Source organism: Buteo buteo, chromosome 16 (assembly GCF_964188355.1).
Source record: "Buteo buteo chromosome 16, bButBut1.hap1.1, whole genome shotgun sequence".
Lineage (NCBI taxonomy): Eukaryota > Metazoa > Chordata > Aves > Accipitriformes > Accipitridae > Buteo > Buteo buteo.
In genome coordinates, this window is record NC_134186.1 from 29492964 (window position 1) to 29509144 (window position 16181).

The window sequence follows — 16181 nt, forward strand, 5'->3', positions numbered from 1 at the left end:
GACACCATCCAACATCTCTGGGCAAGCTGGAAAAATAAACCAGTGCATAGCACAGCTCAAGCTGGCAGCTGCGGTGGTGTGGTTTGTCCCTGGGGGGTGAGAGGGAAGAAGAGGGTCCCCTGTCCCCATCCCAGAGCTGGCAGCACCCACACCTCCTCCCAGCTCCCCTCCTCAGCCCCGCTGGCTGGGGGCTGCGACGCCCCCCCGTCCCAGTGTCGGAGCCTCCTTGCCTCTGTGCTACACCCTAGCCCTTCACAGGAACCTTCCTTACTCCCAGGACAACAGGGGCTGGCACACACCGCTACGGTGAATAGTTCTTTATTTCCATAACGAAACTAGATTACTGCTTACAAAACCTGCACAGTCCTTCCCTCCCTCCCTCCTTCCACACATCCCGGCCACAAACATCCACCAGCGCCAGGGTTAGAGCCTTTTGTTGCATCAGTTACAATCACTGAACAGAATCTAAAGCCAGAAAAGACACACACAAAACTGGAAAAGAAGAAAACTAAAACAAGTTCATGAAGCACGGGGAAGGTGACATCCAACTTCCCCTCTGCCAACAGCTACAGCAGGGGAGCCCAGAGAAGTAATGAACCGCTTGCCTCCCTCCCTCCCCACCCCCCCGCCCCAATACTCCCTCCCACCCTCCCACCCCAAATCCCAGCACGGCAGCAAGACCCTGGCCCCACACCCGGGGCTACAGGCTGTAGAACTTCAGGCTCCGATCCATGCCCGTTGAGGCAATGAACTTGGCGTGGTGGCCAAAAGCCACTCCCGTGGTGAGACCGCTATGCTCTGGGGAGGGAAAACAGCCCGTGGTTACGGCATTGAGTGGAGTTAGTCCCTGCCCGCTCCCCACTGAGGGTGGCATGGGCAGAGCCCGGCCATCGCCGTGCCTGCACCCCACAGCTCGCTCTGCAGACCCAGGAGAGCGTTTTCTTTCCCCAGGAGGGAACCTACACATGTCCCCCAGCCCCTCACCTGTGAAGTGGAGGATTTCTGTCCACTGCTTGCAGATGTAGATCTGGACGTCCGTCCCACCCAGGGCCAGGTAGGTGCCGCTCTGGTCAAAGATGAGAGACTTCACCTGCGGAGGAAAAGGGGAACAAGGCTTCAGGCCAGGCCCAGAAAGCTCCAAACGACCTCTCGGGGTGCTGGGGTGGGCAGCACCTCCGCATCAGGCTCCCCCAAAGCAGAGGACCGCAGTCAGAAGCAGGGATGGTGGGCACTGGGAGAGGAGCCTGCCAGCCTGCCCATAATGGGGGGAAAAGGGGACGGTTACACACCTCGAAGTTGTTGTCCAGCTGCAACGTCTTGAAGTTCTTAAGCTTACGCAAGTCCCAGAGCTTGACAGAGGAGTCGTCCGCTGCCGTGGCCAGGTAGTAGCCGTTCTCGGAAAAGGCGATGCTGGTGATGGGGCCCGAGTGCCCCGGGAAGTTGGCCACGTTGGTGCGTTCCTGGGGATAAGGCAGTTAGAGACAGGCTGCCGGCAGGGAATCGCAGCACCCTCACGGCCGGGAAATCAGAGAGCAGGTTCTTGCAACCACAGCTCAACTCTCTATCACCAGTCTGCTTCAGAGTTAAAACACAGGCAGGTGAACGGAGACTGTGCCGCTTCCGTCTGCTATTTATTTGCCCTGAACTACGGCTTGACAGGCCGATGCGGGGCTATAGAGCTGACCTGCTGACAGTCGAAGCTGCTCCTGTGCTGGAGCTACAGTGCATCGCTAAAGCAGGGCTGCGCTGACAAATTCACAACCGTGGGACTGAGCAAGGCCCACGCACATCCAGCACAGACTCATCCCGCAGCAGAGCCAGGCAGCCTGCCTACGAACCTTCCGCCTCCTCGCCGATTCTCTTGGGGACACAGCAAACACCACCTTGTCACAAGGCAACCCCTGATCACCATCTATGGCACCAGAAGTGACTGCTCTTGAGCTAATGCTTTGTATTTTTGGAGCAAACCTCAGAAAAGATTCCCCAAAGCCCACTCCAGCAGACATGGGCACTGCACCTGGGACTGAACACTCTGCTAGGCACCAAACCGAGCACACCCCCAACGCACCGCCTCCCTGTCCCCCCTCCCTGCACACCCAGGGCCAGCCCTACCTTCAAATCCCAGATCTTGATCTGAGAGTCCATTGTCCCAGTTCCAAAAATGAGCCCGTCCGGGTGGAACTGGGCGCAGGTGAGAGCTGCAGAGACACAGGGGGAGATTCAGAGGGTTGAGGAGACTTTCTGACTTTGTTAGCAGGCCCCAGCCCGCCCAAGTTCTTCTGAGCTCCCGGAGCCCAGGGACCTGCGGGCAGAAAAATCCCTTCTCTGCAGGCTCGTGACAGCCTCCCCGGGGTGAGGATACTTAGCCATAAGCCTTACCACAGCCAGAGCTCTCATCTGTCACCTTGGTGAGGACACGGCCTGTCTGGATATCGGAGAAAGCCCAGTACTGGAAGAGAGGAACATTGCGTTGAGTAGAGAGAGATCAGCAGCAGTGGGGAGGGGGCCTGTGGTGCGGGGCTGGGTCTCACCTGGTCATCAGAAGAGCTGAGGAGGTAGTCGCCTGTTGCGTGGAGGCTCAGCCCCGTCACAGAGCCCTCGTGGGCACGGACGACCTGCACGCACGAGGCGTTGGGCACAGACCAGATCCGGATAGTAGCATCGGGAGAAGCTGAGAACACCAGGTCCTAGACAGGGAAGTTAACGTCAAAAGCCGTTCATCTCTCCATCCGAAACCGCTCCCCACAGGCAAGAACTGGCCCATCACCAGCCCACATGGAGGCGGAGAGCCCACCGGAACAGAGCACCAGAAAAGGGCCCAGAAAGCCTGATCTGGGGCAGCCTGGCTGTGAGGGAAGAAGCCGAACGCGAGCCTGAGCGCACCTGAGACGGATGGAAGACAACACTGGTAACCTTCTTGGAATGCCCTTTGAGTGTCGCCAGGATCTGCTCCGAGCTCTTGTCAAAGACGATGACGTTTTTATCAGCCCCGCCTGGAAAACAAAGCAGGGAGCAGTGAGAGACAGGAGTCTGCGGCCAACCAAGTCCAAGTCCACCCACCTTTCCTGGGGACCACTGTCCTGAGAAGCTTTGCCATGAGGCGAGAGAATCCCTCGTGCCCCTTGACCCACCTCTATCCCCCGAAAGCACAGAGAAAGGGACCTGCTCCCAGGCAGCCACAGGCTCTTAGCTGACACCACGCAGTCCCCAGCAAGCGGAGGAGGCTCCCTTACCGGTGAGGATCTTGTTGGTGTCGGAAGGACAGAGGTCCAAGGCAAGGATCCCTGGGATGCTGGCGCTGTGCAGCCCCTGCGCGAGGTAGGAGAACGCCAGATTAATGCCACAAGCAAGAAAATGCCCCCAAAGAGAAAAGAGGCCTGCGAGGGAGCCCAGGGCATTTCATTCCGACAGCGGGAGCCTGTGCCACATCTACTGCAGCACAGGTCCCTGCTGGCTGTGGCACAGAGAGTCACGACCCTCTCCTTGCTCTGCTCAGCAGCAGACCTGTTGCTTATTGATGCTGCAAAGCGGCACAGGAGAGACCCATACGCCCAGCTACACGGGGGAGTTTTAGAGCCCCGATTTCACATCACGGCACTCACCACGTGCGAGGCGACCTGCCGGTACTTGCTGAGCTCCTCCGGCTTCACCAGCTCCTCTGGAACTGTCTTGCCTCTCTGCAAAAGGAAAACGGTACGGCAGATAAACATCGGCCTCTCTCGGGGCACGGCACGCCCTGGCTGCCGCAGCATCTTCGGAACAAAACGGGGCTGCTTACCTTCTTACGCTCCGTGGTCAGCACCGTAGCCTTGTCTTGAAGCTGTGAAACAAGAGAAGGGTGTTCACAGACTGACTGGGGCTCCCGCGGGGGAAAGCTAGAGAACAGCCACCCCTAAAGCCTGTGGCAGCACAAGTGGAAGTCCCCTTACCTTCTGGATGATCTCGGGGGTCATGCCCGCAAGTTCTCCCAGATCCATGGACTCCCCAGCTCCCTGTACGGGACAGAGAAGGGGGCTGGTTACACCCAGACGTGGAAGGCAGGGAAAATGAGTGAAGATTGGCAGCGGGGGACCAAGGGGAAAAGTGCCGAGACGGGCAGCAGGGACTTACCGCCACGTTTGGCTGGGAGGACGGCACCGTCTGGGGCACGATGAGGCCAGCCTGTGGCTTCAGAGTTGCCAAGGCTGCGGAGGCAGAGAAAAGCCATGAGTTTAACAGGTGCTCGAAGGGGAAAGGAGAAGGCAACCAGCGCTGCGATCGCTACCAAGACTACCTGCTGCTGGGCCACACACTGCTCTCTCCTCCCCAGCTCCCCCTCCCTGAGGCCCACAGTCCCCACCTCACCTTCTCGGGCAGCAGTGACCTCTTTGGTGAGCCGAGCGATGACACGGCAGGCAGCATCGTGCTGGTAGAGCGCGTGGGACAGCTCCTGGCGTGTCGTCTGCAGCTGCTGGCGGAGAGTGAAGCTGTGCAGCATGACGGCATCCTAGCGGGGCAAAGCAGAGTCAGGCAGGGAGAAATGCGTTAGCCCCAGCACAGGCAGCCACTGGCGCTCAGCTCCGTCCCCAGCCGTGACCCAGCGCTTACCCACTCATCCTGGAGGGCTTTCAGGATGGCCGGGATACTTGTGGCAGACGGAGGCTTGGGCCGGATCGGGTGGGCGACTGTCAACGAGACAGCGTGAACATGTCAACCCCGTCCTCCACCTTTCCGTCAATCCCTCCGTCCTGTGGACCCGCTCCTGACACGGCGAAGCCTCCGGTGCTTCCCCCCGTGGGGGGGGAGAACCGGCACAATCCCCCAAATCCCACCCCCGCCCCCGTCACCTTTGATGTCGATGAGCTGCTCCTCGGAGAGGGGCTGGTTGTTGACGGGGTCGGTGCCGTTCTCCGCGATGTACTTCTCGATCAGCCGCCGCTCGTAGACGTGGTTGGAAACCGGGGAGACGCAGGGATGCTCGGGCACCTCGTTGGAAACTGCGGAGGGGAAGAGGTAACGGCACCGACCAGGGCCTGGCGGGGCCTGACGGAGGCCGTCGCCTCCCCGGTAATCCCTCAACGCGGTAAACCGCCCCCGCCCCCCCACCCCAGCGGGGGGGGGGGGCTTCTCTCCGCCACCGTCCGCTTCCCGCACTCACTGGAGCAGATAAGAGCCATGGCGGACCCCGAGAAGACGCGGTACTCCCACTACGGCGACCACGCTCCGGTTCCGGTTTGATTGTGATTTTTTTTTTTTTTTTTGGTTTTGGTTCCGGTTCGCGGCGGCCCGTCGCTAACGGCTCACGCGGCCGCCGCCGCCGCCGCCGCCGGAAACGGAAGCGCTCCCGGCTTGCACCGCGCCAGCGCGCGCGCACACCCCCCCCCACCCGCCTATCCTCGGGAACGGCGCCTCCCAGCATGCCCCGCGCGTCGCCGCGGGACCCCCGCCCCCTTAGGGGGTGTGTCTCTGTTGCCATAGCGACCGGCTCCCGGCATGCAACGGGACGCCGTCGCTGCGGACTACAGCTCCCGTCGTGCCCCGCGCTCCGGCCCGCCCGGCTCCACAGCGCCCCCTTGCGGTGGCGGTGAGCGCTGCCCCGCCGGCGCGGGGGTCGCGGCGGGGGGGGGGGGAACGGCGACACGAACCGGGCCTTGGGGGGGGGGTACCCCGGGGTGAGACGGCGTGGGAGGGAGGGGATCTTGGAAAAGGCGGGGGGCAGACCGGGAGTGGGTGGACTCGGGGGTGGGGGGGGGCTCCCGGGAGTTGGGGGGGGGGTCCCCGGGAGTGGGGGGGGGGTCGCGGAGGGGGGGTGGGGTGGGGGCACTCGGGGGGACGAGGAGGGAGGGAGGGGGGGTCATGGGGACTGGGGGGGGAAGGGGTATTGTACCCCCCCGGGGGTCTGGGGGGGTCCCCAGTGAGACGGGGGGAATGGCGGGGGGGGCACCCAGGGACCGGAGGGGGGCTGAGCACCCGGTGACACGGGAGGGGGGGCAGGATGGGGCACACGGGAGGGGGGGGGACGACGGGGAGGAATAGGGTGCTCGGGGAGGGGGGTGCGGGGTCTTCTGGGGGGCAGACAACGATGGCTGCACCCCATCCCGGAGCACCCCGCTCCTTCCTCCTCCTCCTCCGGGGCAGGGGGTGCCGCCCCCCCCCCCCCCTTTCCCAAAACCGGGCCCGTGCCCTTGGGCAGGGCAGGCGGCGCGTCCCGCTGATCCCCGTCCTAAAGATAGCCGGGGCGGCCGGGCCTGCACCGGGGCCAGCTCAGCCCCGGTGGGGGGGGGACAGACAGACAGACAGACAGACAGACCCACACTTTGGGGCCATGGCCTTCCCCTCCCGCTCGGGGGACCCCAAAGGCCGGGGGGGGGGGACGACATGGACCCCTCTGCCCTTGGCTGTTCCCCAAAGAGGATTCTGGGACGGTGCCAGCGCTGCCGCTTACGGGCGACGGAGGCGGCCCCGGCACGGAGGGGGAAAAGGCGTCAGCTGCTCGGGGCCGGGGCCGGGGGGGGGACGACAGGGGGGTCCCGTACCATTCCCACCCAGCTCTCCCTCTCCCCACAGAGACCCCGGGGTCCAAAATGGGGGGTGACGTGGGGTGCCGGGCCTTGTTGGCCGCGCTGCTCTGGATCCCCTTTCTCGGGGTGACGGCGGGGGACCGGGCGGAGGACGGCCAGGACGGTTTTCGAGGCCCGACCGCCACCGACGCCGCCGACGCCGCCGGTGACCTGCTGTCGCGGCTGGGCCGAGCCGCCTGGGCGACCCTGGAGAGCTGGGTGGGCCCCCAGCCCCTGCGGCTGGTGGCAGAGGTGAGGTCCCGGCCCCACAGTACACACGAAGGAGCCATCCCCAGTGGGGCAGGGATGTGGTGGTGGTGGGCTGCGTCCCACCCACCGGCCACCAACCCCCCCCCCCCCCCCAGCTCCGGTGCCGTTTCTCCCCACAGAGCCTCGCCGCAACCCTCTGGATCGTGTCCTCGGGGATCTCGGCAGCCCTGACCACGCTCTGCGGGATCCTGGGGGATCTCCTGGCCGCCTCCGGCATCAGCGGTGAGCTGGGGGGGCCGGGGGTGGTGGTGGGGGGAGAGGAACCCGGTTGCGGGACGGCTTTGGCACCCAGCCCCGCTGCCGCTGCTGTCGCCGTGCCGTCGGTATGACACCCGCCTCCCTCCCAGGGGACCGGCTGTTACGTTCGGTGACGTTGGGCCCCGACGAGGTGCAACGGGTGTTGCTGTGGGGTCTGGCCGCCCTGGTGGGTTCCTGGTTGCTGTCGCAGTTGTGGGGGCTGCTGCTGCGGGCGTTCCACTGGGTGAAGCTCTGCTGCTTCCTGGGTGCCTTCCTCCACGTCGCGGTGTCCCGGGAGAGCCCCACAGTGCAGGCGGGGATGTTGCTGGGGCTGTGGGTGCTCTACACCCTTTTGGGGTGTCTAGTAGGACCCCCCAGCCCCAGCCCCCAGCTGGATGCCGCCGTGCGCAGCCTAGAGTGGAAGGTGGAAGAGCTGCGACGGCGGCAGAAGTGGGGGGGGCCCCGTAACCGGGAGGAGTGAGGCCCCCCCCCACCTCCTGCCCCCATCCTGGGGGGACAGCCCACCCTGCTGCAGCATCCCCAGTGCACCCCGTTGGCTTGGCTCCATCCCCCCAAGCATGCGTCCTCCCTGCTGAGCCCCCATGCCCCTTCCTCTGCCCCCCACCGCTGCCCCAGTTCATCCTGGGGGTGCTGCTCCCGTTATCCCCCCCCCGCCCTGGGGGTGGACACGAACCCCCTGTCCTGCTAGGGGAACAGAGGAAGGGCCTCTCCCTCAATGCAGCACCCCCAGAATTGGAGACCCACCTCCCTGCGTACACACCACAGTGTCTTCATGTGAGCCAAGAGTGCCTTCTCCTGGGGTGGGGGTCCTGCTATGGCCCTGGCAGCCCCCTGTGCCCCCCCCAGCCCCAAATCCAGGCCCACCACGGAGGGGAGGAGAGCCCTAATCCCCACTCGCCCATCCAGCCAGCTCCGGTAACAGCTCGGCACATAGAGGGGAACCCACTCCCCACCCCGGGCATCTCCCCAGCCCAAAACAGGGGCTCTGCTTGCACAGGGGGGGTCGCAGTCTCCCTCGGGGCTAGCGGCCGGGCCCCACATTCTCAGTCCTTGGGTTTTAAGCTGCTTTTTAAACTGTTTTGATATGTGGTTCTGAATAAATACGGTTTCATCCTGACTTGGCTCGGCTGCTCTTCCTGCAGGGAAAGGGCACGGGGAGCAGCGAGCAGGCTGCCCGCTCGGGAGCTTGGGGGCTCCCCTCGGGGGCTGCCCGGTGTCCCCCCCCCCCCCCGAGGGTGAACAGGAGTGGGGGGCTGTGGGGGTGGCTCGTTTTTGGGGTGCAGGGAGTGTGCCACACGCTTGCCCTGCACATGTCCCTCTCTGTTTGCTAAGGCCGGCGCTGAGCACGGGGAGGGGGGGGTTATCCATGCCAGGATCCGGCCCCTTCTCCGTCCCCATCGCCCTCCAGCCGTCCCCACTGCCCTGCGGCCGGCTGCTCTGCCTCCCTCCCGCTCGCTCCGTGCCCCCGGCCACGTCTGCCCTCCAGTCCCTCTTGTGTCCCCAGTTCCCCCCCCGCCCGCCCAGTGTCCCCCAGTCACCCTGATCAGGGTGGGACAAGGAAGGATGGACACCAGCTGGTGTGAGAGTCCCCTCCCTGCTTGGGGGGTCTCTCCACATGATTCCTTTGTGTCCGGTGCTGAGTGGGGATGGTAATGGGGAGTGGGATGGGGAGCAGGGATGAGGATGGGGAGAGGGATGGGGATGAGGATGGGGAGAAGGATGGGGAGCGGGGATGAGAATGGGGATGGGAAGAGGGATGGGGAGAGGGATGGGGATGGGGAGAGGGGTGGGAAACAGGGATGGGAAGAGGGATGGGGAGCAGGGATGGGGCTGGGCAGTGGGATGGGGAGCAAGGATGAGGATGGGGAGAGGGATGGGGATGGGGAGCAGGGATGAGGATGAGGATGGGAAGAGGGATGGGAAACAGGGATGGGGAGAGGGAGCAAGGATGAAGATGGGGAGAGGGATGGGGAGCAGGGATGAGGATGAGGATGGAGAGAGGGATGGGGAGCAGGGATGAGGATGAGGATGGAGAGAGGGATGGGGATGAGGATGGGGAGAGGGATGGGGAGCAGGGATGAGGATGGGAAGCGGGATGGGGAGAGGGATGGGGAGCAGGGATGGGGATGGGGATGGGGAGTGGGATGGGGAGAGGGATGGGAAACAGGGATGGGGAGAGGGATGGGGAGCAGGGATGGGGCTGGGCAGCGGGCTGGGGAGCAGGGACGAGGGTGAGGATGGGGCTGGGCAGCGGGATGGGGGCCGGAGCGGTGCTCGGCGCTGCGCAGCCCGGGGCTGGGACCGGGTTTGGGGAGCGGGGCTGGAGCGGTGCCCGGCGCTGCGCAGGGCGGGCAGGGCCGGTGTTTAGGACCCGGCGGGACGAGGCGGCGCCGGTGCCGGTCCCGCCCCGGCCCCATTGTCTGGGCGCGGAGGCGGAGGGACGGGAGCGGCGGCCGCCGCTCGCACGGACGCGCCGCGGAGCCCGCCCGGCCATGGCCCCCGCACCGGCACCGGCACCGGCACCGGCCCCGGGCACCCGGCTGGCGCTGCTGGCCGCCGCCCTGCTCTGCGCCTCGGGTGAGTGCGGCCGCGCCGGCACCGCCACCGGCACCGGCACCGGCACCGGCACCGGCACCGGCAGCCCCCAGCCGGGGTCCGCGCCCCGTCGCCGGGGGTCCCCGCCGTCCCGCCCGGATCCGCTCCCACCGGGGTTCCGCCAGCCGGGGAGACCTGAACCCCCCCCCCCCCAGGCATTGGGGATCGCCGGGATCCGCTCCCTCGATCCCCCGCGATCCCGAGGGGATCCCCCAAGGAACGTGGGATCCCTTGTGATCCCCGGGGGGGGGGGGCGGGAATCTCCTCCCCACCCGCACCGGGATCCCTGCGGTCCGGGGGGATGCGCTTCCCCACGGCCCACGGGAAGCCGCGATCTGCCTCGCTCCTCTCCCCGCTCCCCCGCCATCTGCCCGCGGAGCTGTGGATCGCGTGGGATCTGACCCCGGGCCCGTGGGTAACGTCCCCGACCCGGGCATCCCGGCGGGATCTGATCCGTGCGCACGGGGATCCCTGGGATCCGGAGCCCCTGATCCTGGATCCCACCCTGAGGGACCCGGCTCCGTCCCTCTCCCCACCGGGGGAGCGGATCCCCACGCCACTGGCAGAGCGGGGCAGCCTGACGAGCGCCGCTTCGTTAACGGGGAGCAGCCAGGCCTGGGGGAACCACGCTGACCCCAGCACCAGTGGGGTGCCACGCTGCCCCCCGGCACCCACTCCCGGGGGGGCTGCGATGGTGCGGCATCACACGAGGGACAACCCTTGGGGGACACGGGGTCACCCTGTCCCCAAGGGGACTGGGATGGCCGGGTGGGGGGCCGTGCGGTGCCGCGGCAGCGCCGAAGCCGGATTTCTTCTCGCGGTGCAGCCTCAGACGTGGAGGTGGGCACGGAGACCCCCCCCCCGCTTGCCACCCCAGGGCAGCCTTTTCCCTCCGTGGCCCCTGAGGCCGGTGACACAGTCCCTGTCCTCGCAGCCACGGGTGACGGGGACCCCCCGGACCCCGTGTACCTGCCGGCGGATCTGGAGCTGCTCGGCGTGCCCGAGTACTACCGGCTGCAGCGGGCAGACCAGGACCTGCCCGCCAACACCTCCCTGCACACCCGCACCGAGACCTACCTGCTGCTGCGGCACAGCTCCGCCACGCAGCCCCTCGTCCAGGCCACCTACCCACCCTTCAGCACCCGGCAGGTAAAATGGCCCCCACCGTCCCCGCTGCCCCGGGGCAGCCTGTCCCCCCTGCCGCCATCCTTGTCCCTTTGCAGGAGGTGCCCACGGAGAGTCCCCCGGGCAGGGACGGCTCGGCAGCTTGGGCCATCCGTGCCGTGTCCCTCGAGAGCGCCGTGTCCCCGGCCGAGCCCTTCGCCCGCGTCCTCTTCCATCTGCAAGGTCCCGACTGGCTGCCCGGGCAGCGGGACCACCCCGGGGAGCGGGACCACCCCGGGGAGTGGGATCACCCCGGGGAGTGGGACCACCCCGGGGAGCGGGACCACCCCAGGGAGCGGGACCTGCCCTGCGTCGCCCTCCACGCACACCACCGTGGCCGGGTGGCCCGTGGGACGTGCCGCCTGCAGGTCAGTGTCACCCACCGGTGGCCAAAGCTTCCCCTGGGGGGGGCTGCCCTGCTCGGCCCCCCCACCCTGAACCAGGGTCCCGCTCTCCCCTCCAGGCACCCCTGGGCGTCTGCGTGGTGGAGCTGGAGATCCCCCCGCGCTGGTTCTCTCCGGCATCCCCTGCCCCACGCAGCCGCCGCCGGGCAGCCGAATCCCCCGGGCGCCCCGAGACCCCCGAGTCGGCCGAGCTGCACTACGGCGTGGTGGGACCGGGGGAGTGCGGCCGTGCCGGGGGCCGGGAACGGAGCCGTGGCGGGGAAGCACCGTGGTACCTGGGCTCGCTGGAGCTACGGGCGGCCGAGCCGGCGCGACGGCAGGAGGTCCGGCTGGACGACAAGGTGCTGTTGCGGGTGCCCGACGCCACGCTTCGCCCGGGTCAGCGCTTCACCGCCACCCTCGCCCTGCGGCACAACTTCACCGCCGACCAACTGACGCTTCGGTGAGACCCCCCCGCCCTGGGCGGGCAGGGGACCCCCGCCGAGGGTGGCACGTGCCGGGAGGGGGACGTTGTGTGACGGGGATCCGCCGGCAGGATCAAGGCGAAGAAGGGGCTGCAGGTGGTGGCTGCCCGCCCCGGGACCCCCACCGCCTGGACCGCCCAGCTGGAGCGCACCCGGGGCCCCAAGCACTCGACGGCCGTGGTGACGTGCCGGCGGAGCGGGGACTCTCGCGGCGGCTGGAGGTAGGGAACGGCACGGCACCCCGGCTCCTGGGGACCCCCGCTATGGGAGGGGGCTTCTGCATGGGGGCCCAGTGCAGCCCAGTGGTGCCCAGTCACAGCAAAAGCAACCTGTGCATGACACTGTCCCCATCCCAGTACGACCCAGTTGGCGCAGGGGGACCTGTGTGTTGCGCCGCTCCCATCCCAGTATGGCCCAGGGGGGGGACTGGGGGACACGGGGCATCCCCGACCCCCGTGCGGTGATGCAGGGCAGCCGACTCCGCCGCGTTCCTGCACCTGGACCTGGCGGTGGAGAACGGGACGGGGGGGCTGGCGCCGGCGCGGCCCCTCACCTGGCAGGTGGAGTACCCCGGCCAGGACCCCGAGGCCCAGAAGGACAAACTGGTGTGGGAGATCCAGGTGTCGGAGCGGGACGTCCGTGCCCTCGTCCCTCTGGTGCAGGTGGGTGCCCCCCCACCCTGGACCCCCACCCCACCCCTGTGGGGCCGCGAGCTCAGCCCTGCTCTGCCCCACAGGAGCTGGAGATCCTGAACACTGCCCCGCTGACGGGGGTCCCCCGCGCCGTGCCGGTGAAACTGGTGGCGGTGGAGGCGGGGGGCGGCGTGACCGAGCTCACCGAGCCGCCGGGCTGCGAGTCGGCCGACAAGCAGGTGCTGCAGGTGAGCGGGGGGGGTCCCGGCGTCCTCCCCCCGCGATGTCCCCCCCACCCTGGCCGGGGGCTGCCAGCTCTTCCTGCCCCTCTGCCTGCCCCCCCATCCAGGTCTCGGATACCTGCGATGCGGTGTTCGTGGGGGGCAAGGAAAGCCGGGGCGCCCGGGGTGCCCGGGTGGATTTCTGGTCCCGGCGCCTGCACGCTTCGCTGCGCTTCACCGTCTGGGCACCGCTGCTGCCCCTGCGCGTCCAGCTGGCTGACACGGCGCTGGAGCAAGTGCGGGGCTGGCGCCTGCCCGGCGGCCCCGAGAGGTGAGCTCAGCGCCCGGGGTTGGGGGGGGAAGACCCCCGCCACCCTTCCCTGCCCCAGCGGCGAGCGAGGAGGGAGAGCGGGTGCTGAGCCTCGCCGCGCTCGCGACGCGTGTCCCTGCCCCGCTGAGCCCCCACGCGCTCGCGACGCGTGTCCCTGCCCCGCTGAGCCCCCACGCGCTCGCGACGCGTGTCCCTGCCCCGCTGAGCCCCACGGTGCTGTGCAGCCCTGCCCTGCCGAGCCCCCACGCGCTCGTGACGCGTCCCCCCCGCCGCCCCGCGCCCCGGCAGCCCCACTGAGCCCCTCGGGGCTGGTGACACCGGTGTCCCTGCCACCCCCAGCGCCCCGGCGGAGGCGGAGGAGCCCGGGGAGGAGGCTGAGCGGCGGTCGCGGGGCTGCCGCCCCCAGTACCAGCGGACGGCGGTGAGGGTCCTGGCACATTTCGTAGCCCACCCACTCGACGGCGGCCGTCACCTCGCCTACCTGCCCAGCCCCGACTGGCTCCTGGATGTCACCCACCTGGTGGCCGGCCGGACCCGGGTGCAGGACCCCCGCGTGGCCTCGCTGGAGGGGGGCACCGTGGTGGTCGGCCGGGAGCCCGGGGTCACGTCTGTGGAGGTAGGCTTGGGGGCTTGTCTTTTGGGGGGGGTGGAAGGGGGGTCCTGGGGGTGTAGGGGGCTGTAGAGATGGAGGCAGAGGGTTGGAGGGGGTCCTGGGGGGAGAGGGAAGGAGACGGGGGGCTGGAGGGCGTCCTGGGGGCAGAGGAGAGATGGGGGTTGCAGGGGCTGGAGGGAGGGAGGTGGGGGGCTGGAAGGGGTCCCGGGGGAGCTGAGGGATGCAGAGGCTGTGGAGAGAGAAATGGGGGGCCGGGGGGCCAGGGCAGGGGTGGTAGGGGATGGAGGCACAGAGGCCGTGAAATCTGGGGGCTCACGACGTCCCTCCGGCGCCCCCAGGTCCGCTCCCCGCTCTCGGATTCCATCCTGGGGGAGCAGATGCTGGTGGTGTCGGAGGAGAAGGTGACGGTGACGGAGCTGCGCGCCCAGGTGGTGTCGGGGCTGTCCCTGACGCTCCGGGCAGAACCGGGCCACCCCGGCATGGTCACCGCCACCACCCAGGGGACGGCCACCCTGCGAGCCCCCAAGCAGGTGAGAGGGGCAGGGAGGGGGGGGTCCGGTCCTGGATGCTCGGGGTGGTCGGTGCTGGGGTCCCCGGCGCCCTCCCCACCTCCCCGGTGCCATCTCGCCCGGCATCCCTGGCAGGAGGCGACGCTGTCCGTCTGGCTGTCCTTCTCCGACCGCACGCTGGCCCCGCTGGAGCTGTACGGTTGGCAGGACGCGGCGTTGAGCGTGACCTCGTTGGATCCCGCCGTGGCTACCGTGGGGGGCTCGCCCGGCGTCCCCGCCGCCCGCCCGTGGGTGGTGGCGGAGGGACCGGGGCGGGGGGCTCTGCTGCAGCTCAGCCTGCAACCCCCGGACGCCTGCCGTCGCGGCCGGCACCGGGCGGCCGCGCCGGTCGCCGGCACCGCCTGGCTCGAGGTGGGGGTCGGCCGGCGTACCCCCACCACCGGCAGCCCCCGGCCCCGCGGCGGTCGCCCCCGGCCCGGCTCGCCCTTCCCGCGGGCCGAGGGGGCCATGTCGGGGGAGGCCGTGACGGCGGCCAGCGAGCCGCGGCGGAGGGACCCCGCCGGCGTGGGACCTGCCTCCACCAAGCTCCAGGGGCCGGGGTCTTCCTCGGAGGAAGAAGAGGAGGAAGGCTACGGCCGCAACCGCGCCGGCGGGGAGGAAGAGGAGGAAGACGAGATGGTGAAGGCTCCCGAGCGGGTGACCGACCTGGAGATCGGCATGTACGTCCTGCTGGGCGTCTTCTGCCTGGCCATCTTCATCTTCCTCGTCAACTGCATCTTCTTCGTTTTGCGGTACCAGCAGAAGGAGCTGCCGGATGCCGGCGCGGCCCCCTCGGCCCCCCAGCCCCACAACTGGGTCTGGCTGGGCACCGACCAAGAGGAGCTGAGCCGGCAGCTGGACCGCCGGCAGCCCGAGCCCCCGGCCCCCGAAACGGCCCCCGAAACCGGGCGCTGCTGCTGCGGGGTGCCCCCGGGCACCGTGCCGGGCTCCGAAGCCGGGGGTCCCCCCGGCACCCCGACGCCCGCGGCTCCCCTGCCCCGCAAGGAAGGGGGTACGCCGGGGGGCGGCCGGAGGAAGCGGGTGGAATTTGTCACCTTCGCCCCTCCCCGGGTCCCCGAGGAGCCCCCCCAGCCCGCTCCCAACGTCCAGTCCATCCTGGTGGCCAGCGAGGATGACATCCGCTGGGTGTGCGAGGACATGGGGCTGCGGGACCCCGAGGAACTCAGGAGCTACATGGAGAGGATCCGGGGTAGCTCCTGATCCCGGGGGGAGCGATCCCCGGCCCCCCCCCACCCCCAGCCCCGGGCAAACCAGTAAGGGACCGACCTCCTCCCTGCGCTGCCCTGGGGATTGGGGGACACCCGTCTCCCCCCTTTCCCCTGCCTGCAGCGGGCTGTGCTGCTCTTGGGGACCGCTGTCCATCCCTCCTGGTGGCCTGAGCCCTGCCCCAGCGGGGCCACCCGAGGGACCGGCCCCAGATGCCCGCAGAGGTGTGTGGGGGGGTCTCCATCCAGCTCAGAGCGTCCCCTTCCTCGGGGTCCACGTCAGCCCCCCCGCCGCCTCGGTGGCACTGGGGAGGAAGCCGGGGTTGCCCTTACTGCTTTGGGTCTCATTGCGACATTGTGTTCATAGTGATGATGATGATGATGATGAGTCCTGTGGTCTGATCCCGGGGAAGGGTCCCGTGCCCTCCCCCCCACCCACGCCGCGGGGAGGAGGGGGGCGCGCGCCCTCCCCCCCTTCACCCCGGCCGCGCATCCGTTTTGTACGACTGGCATTTTCTACCTGTAACGCCCTGGGAAGGGGCTGCCGCGAGGGGCTGTTATTTATGGAAGATTTTTAATTCTGATGTTGTTACAAAAATAAAATATTTAAAAAAGACAGGCAGCCCCCGTGCCGTGGCATCTGCTCCCACCAGCGGGTCGCATCCTGCCGCCGTCCCAGGGCAGGGGCAGCAGGGATGGGGGAGGGTGGAGGTGCGGTGTTGGGGGACACCACCATGGCGTTGCCGGCAGGGACCGGCTCTGCCAGGCACGGCCGAGCCCGCTGGGCTCCTGGGGACGGGCACGTGCCCTTGACGTTGGTTCCACATGGGGACAAACGTGGGAGCTGGTCACGGGAAGGGCTCGGGGGCCAGTCCTGGCCCTGGCCCAGCCGGGGTGACCTTGGGGCAAGGGACCT

The 16181-nt window shown here is 68.3% G+C and overlaps 3 protein-coding genes across 3 annotated transcripts; 2 read left to right on the plus strand and 1 right to left on the minus strand.

Moving 5' to 3' along the window:
* Positions 1-656: 656 nt before the first annotated feature.
* On the minus strand, positions 657-5333 carry PRPF19 (pre-mRNA processing factor 19). Its single transcript, XM_075048368.1, has 16 exons — positions 5138-5333; positions 4827-4976; positions 4588-4664; positions 4345-4486; positions 4111-4184; positions 3930-3992; positions 3779-3820; positions 3603-3677; positions 3234-3309; positions 2884-2993; positions 2532-2687; positions 2380-2449; positions 2113-2198; positions 1290-1460; positions 985-1090; positions 657-798 (listed from the first exon to the last, which is right to left on the minus strand). The coding sequence occupies exons 1-16, from the start codon at positions 5154-5156 to the stop codon at positions 701-703; spliced, it is 1515 nt and encodes a 504-aa protein (XP_074904469.1). The 5' UTR covers positions 5157-5333; the 3' UTR covers positions 657-700.
* Positions 5334-5438: 105 nt separating this feature from the next.
* Positions 5439-8184, plus strand: TMEM109 (transmembrane protein 109). Its single transcript, XM_075048369.1, has 4 exons — positions 5439-5563; positions 6547-6791; positions 6929-7031; positions 7157-8184. The coding sequence occupies exons 1-4, from the start codon at positions 5473-5475 to the stop codon at positions 7525-7527; spliced, it is 810 nt and encodes a 269-aa protein (XP_074904470.1). The 5' UTR covers positions 5439-5472; the 3' UTR covers positions 7528-8184.
* A 1320-nt stretch (positions 8185-9504) lies between these two features.
* On the plus strand, positions 9505-15873 carry TMEM132A (transmembrane protein 132A). Its single transcript, XM_075047156.1, has 11 exons — positions 9505-9644; positions 10597-10811; positions 10886-11194; positions 11290-11672; positions 11766-11915; positions 12164-12356; positions 12431-12574; positions 12676-12878; positions 13218-13494; positions 13830-14021; positions 14136-15873. Exons 1-11 carry the CDS (start codon positions 9560-9562, stop codon positions 15258-15260), a joined length of 3276 nt encoding a protein of 1091 aa, XP_074903257.1. The 5' UTR covers positions 9505-9559; the 3' UTR covers positions 15261-15873.
* Positions 15874-16181: the final 308 nt, after the last annotated feature.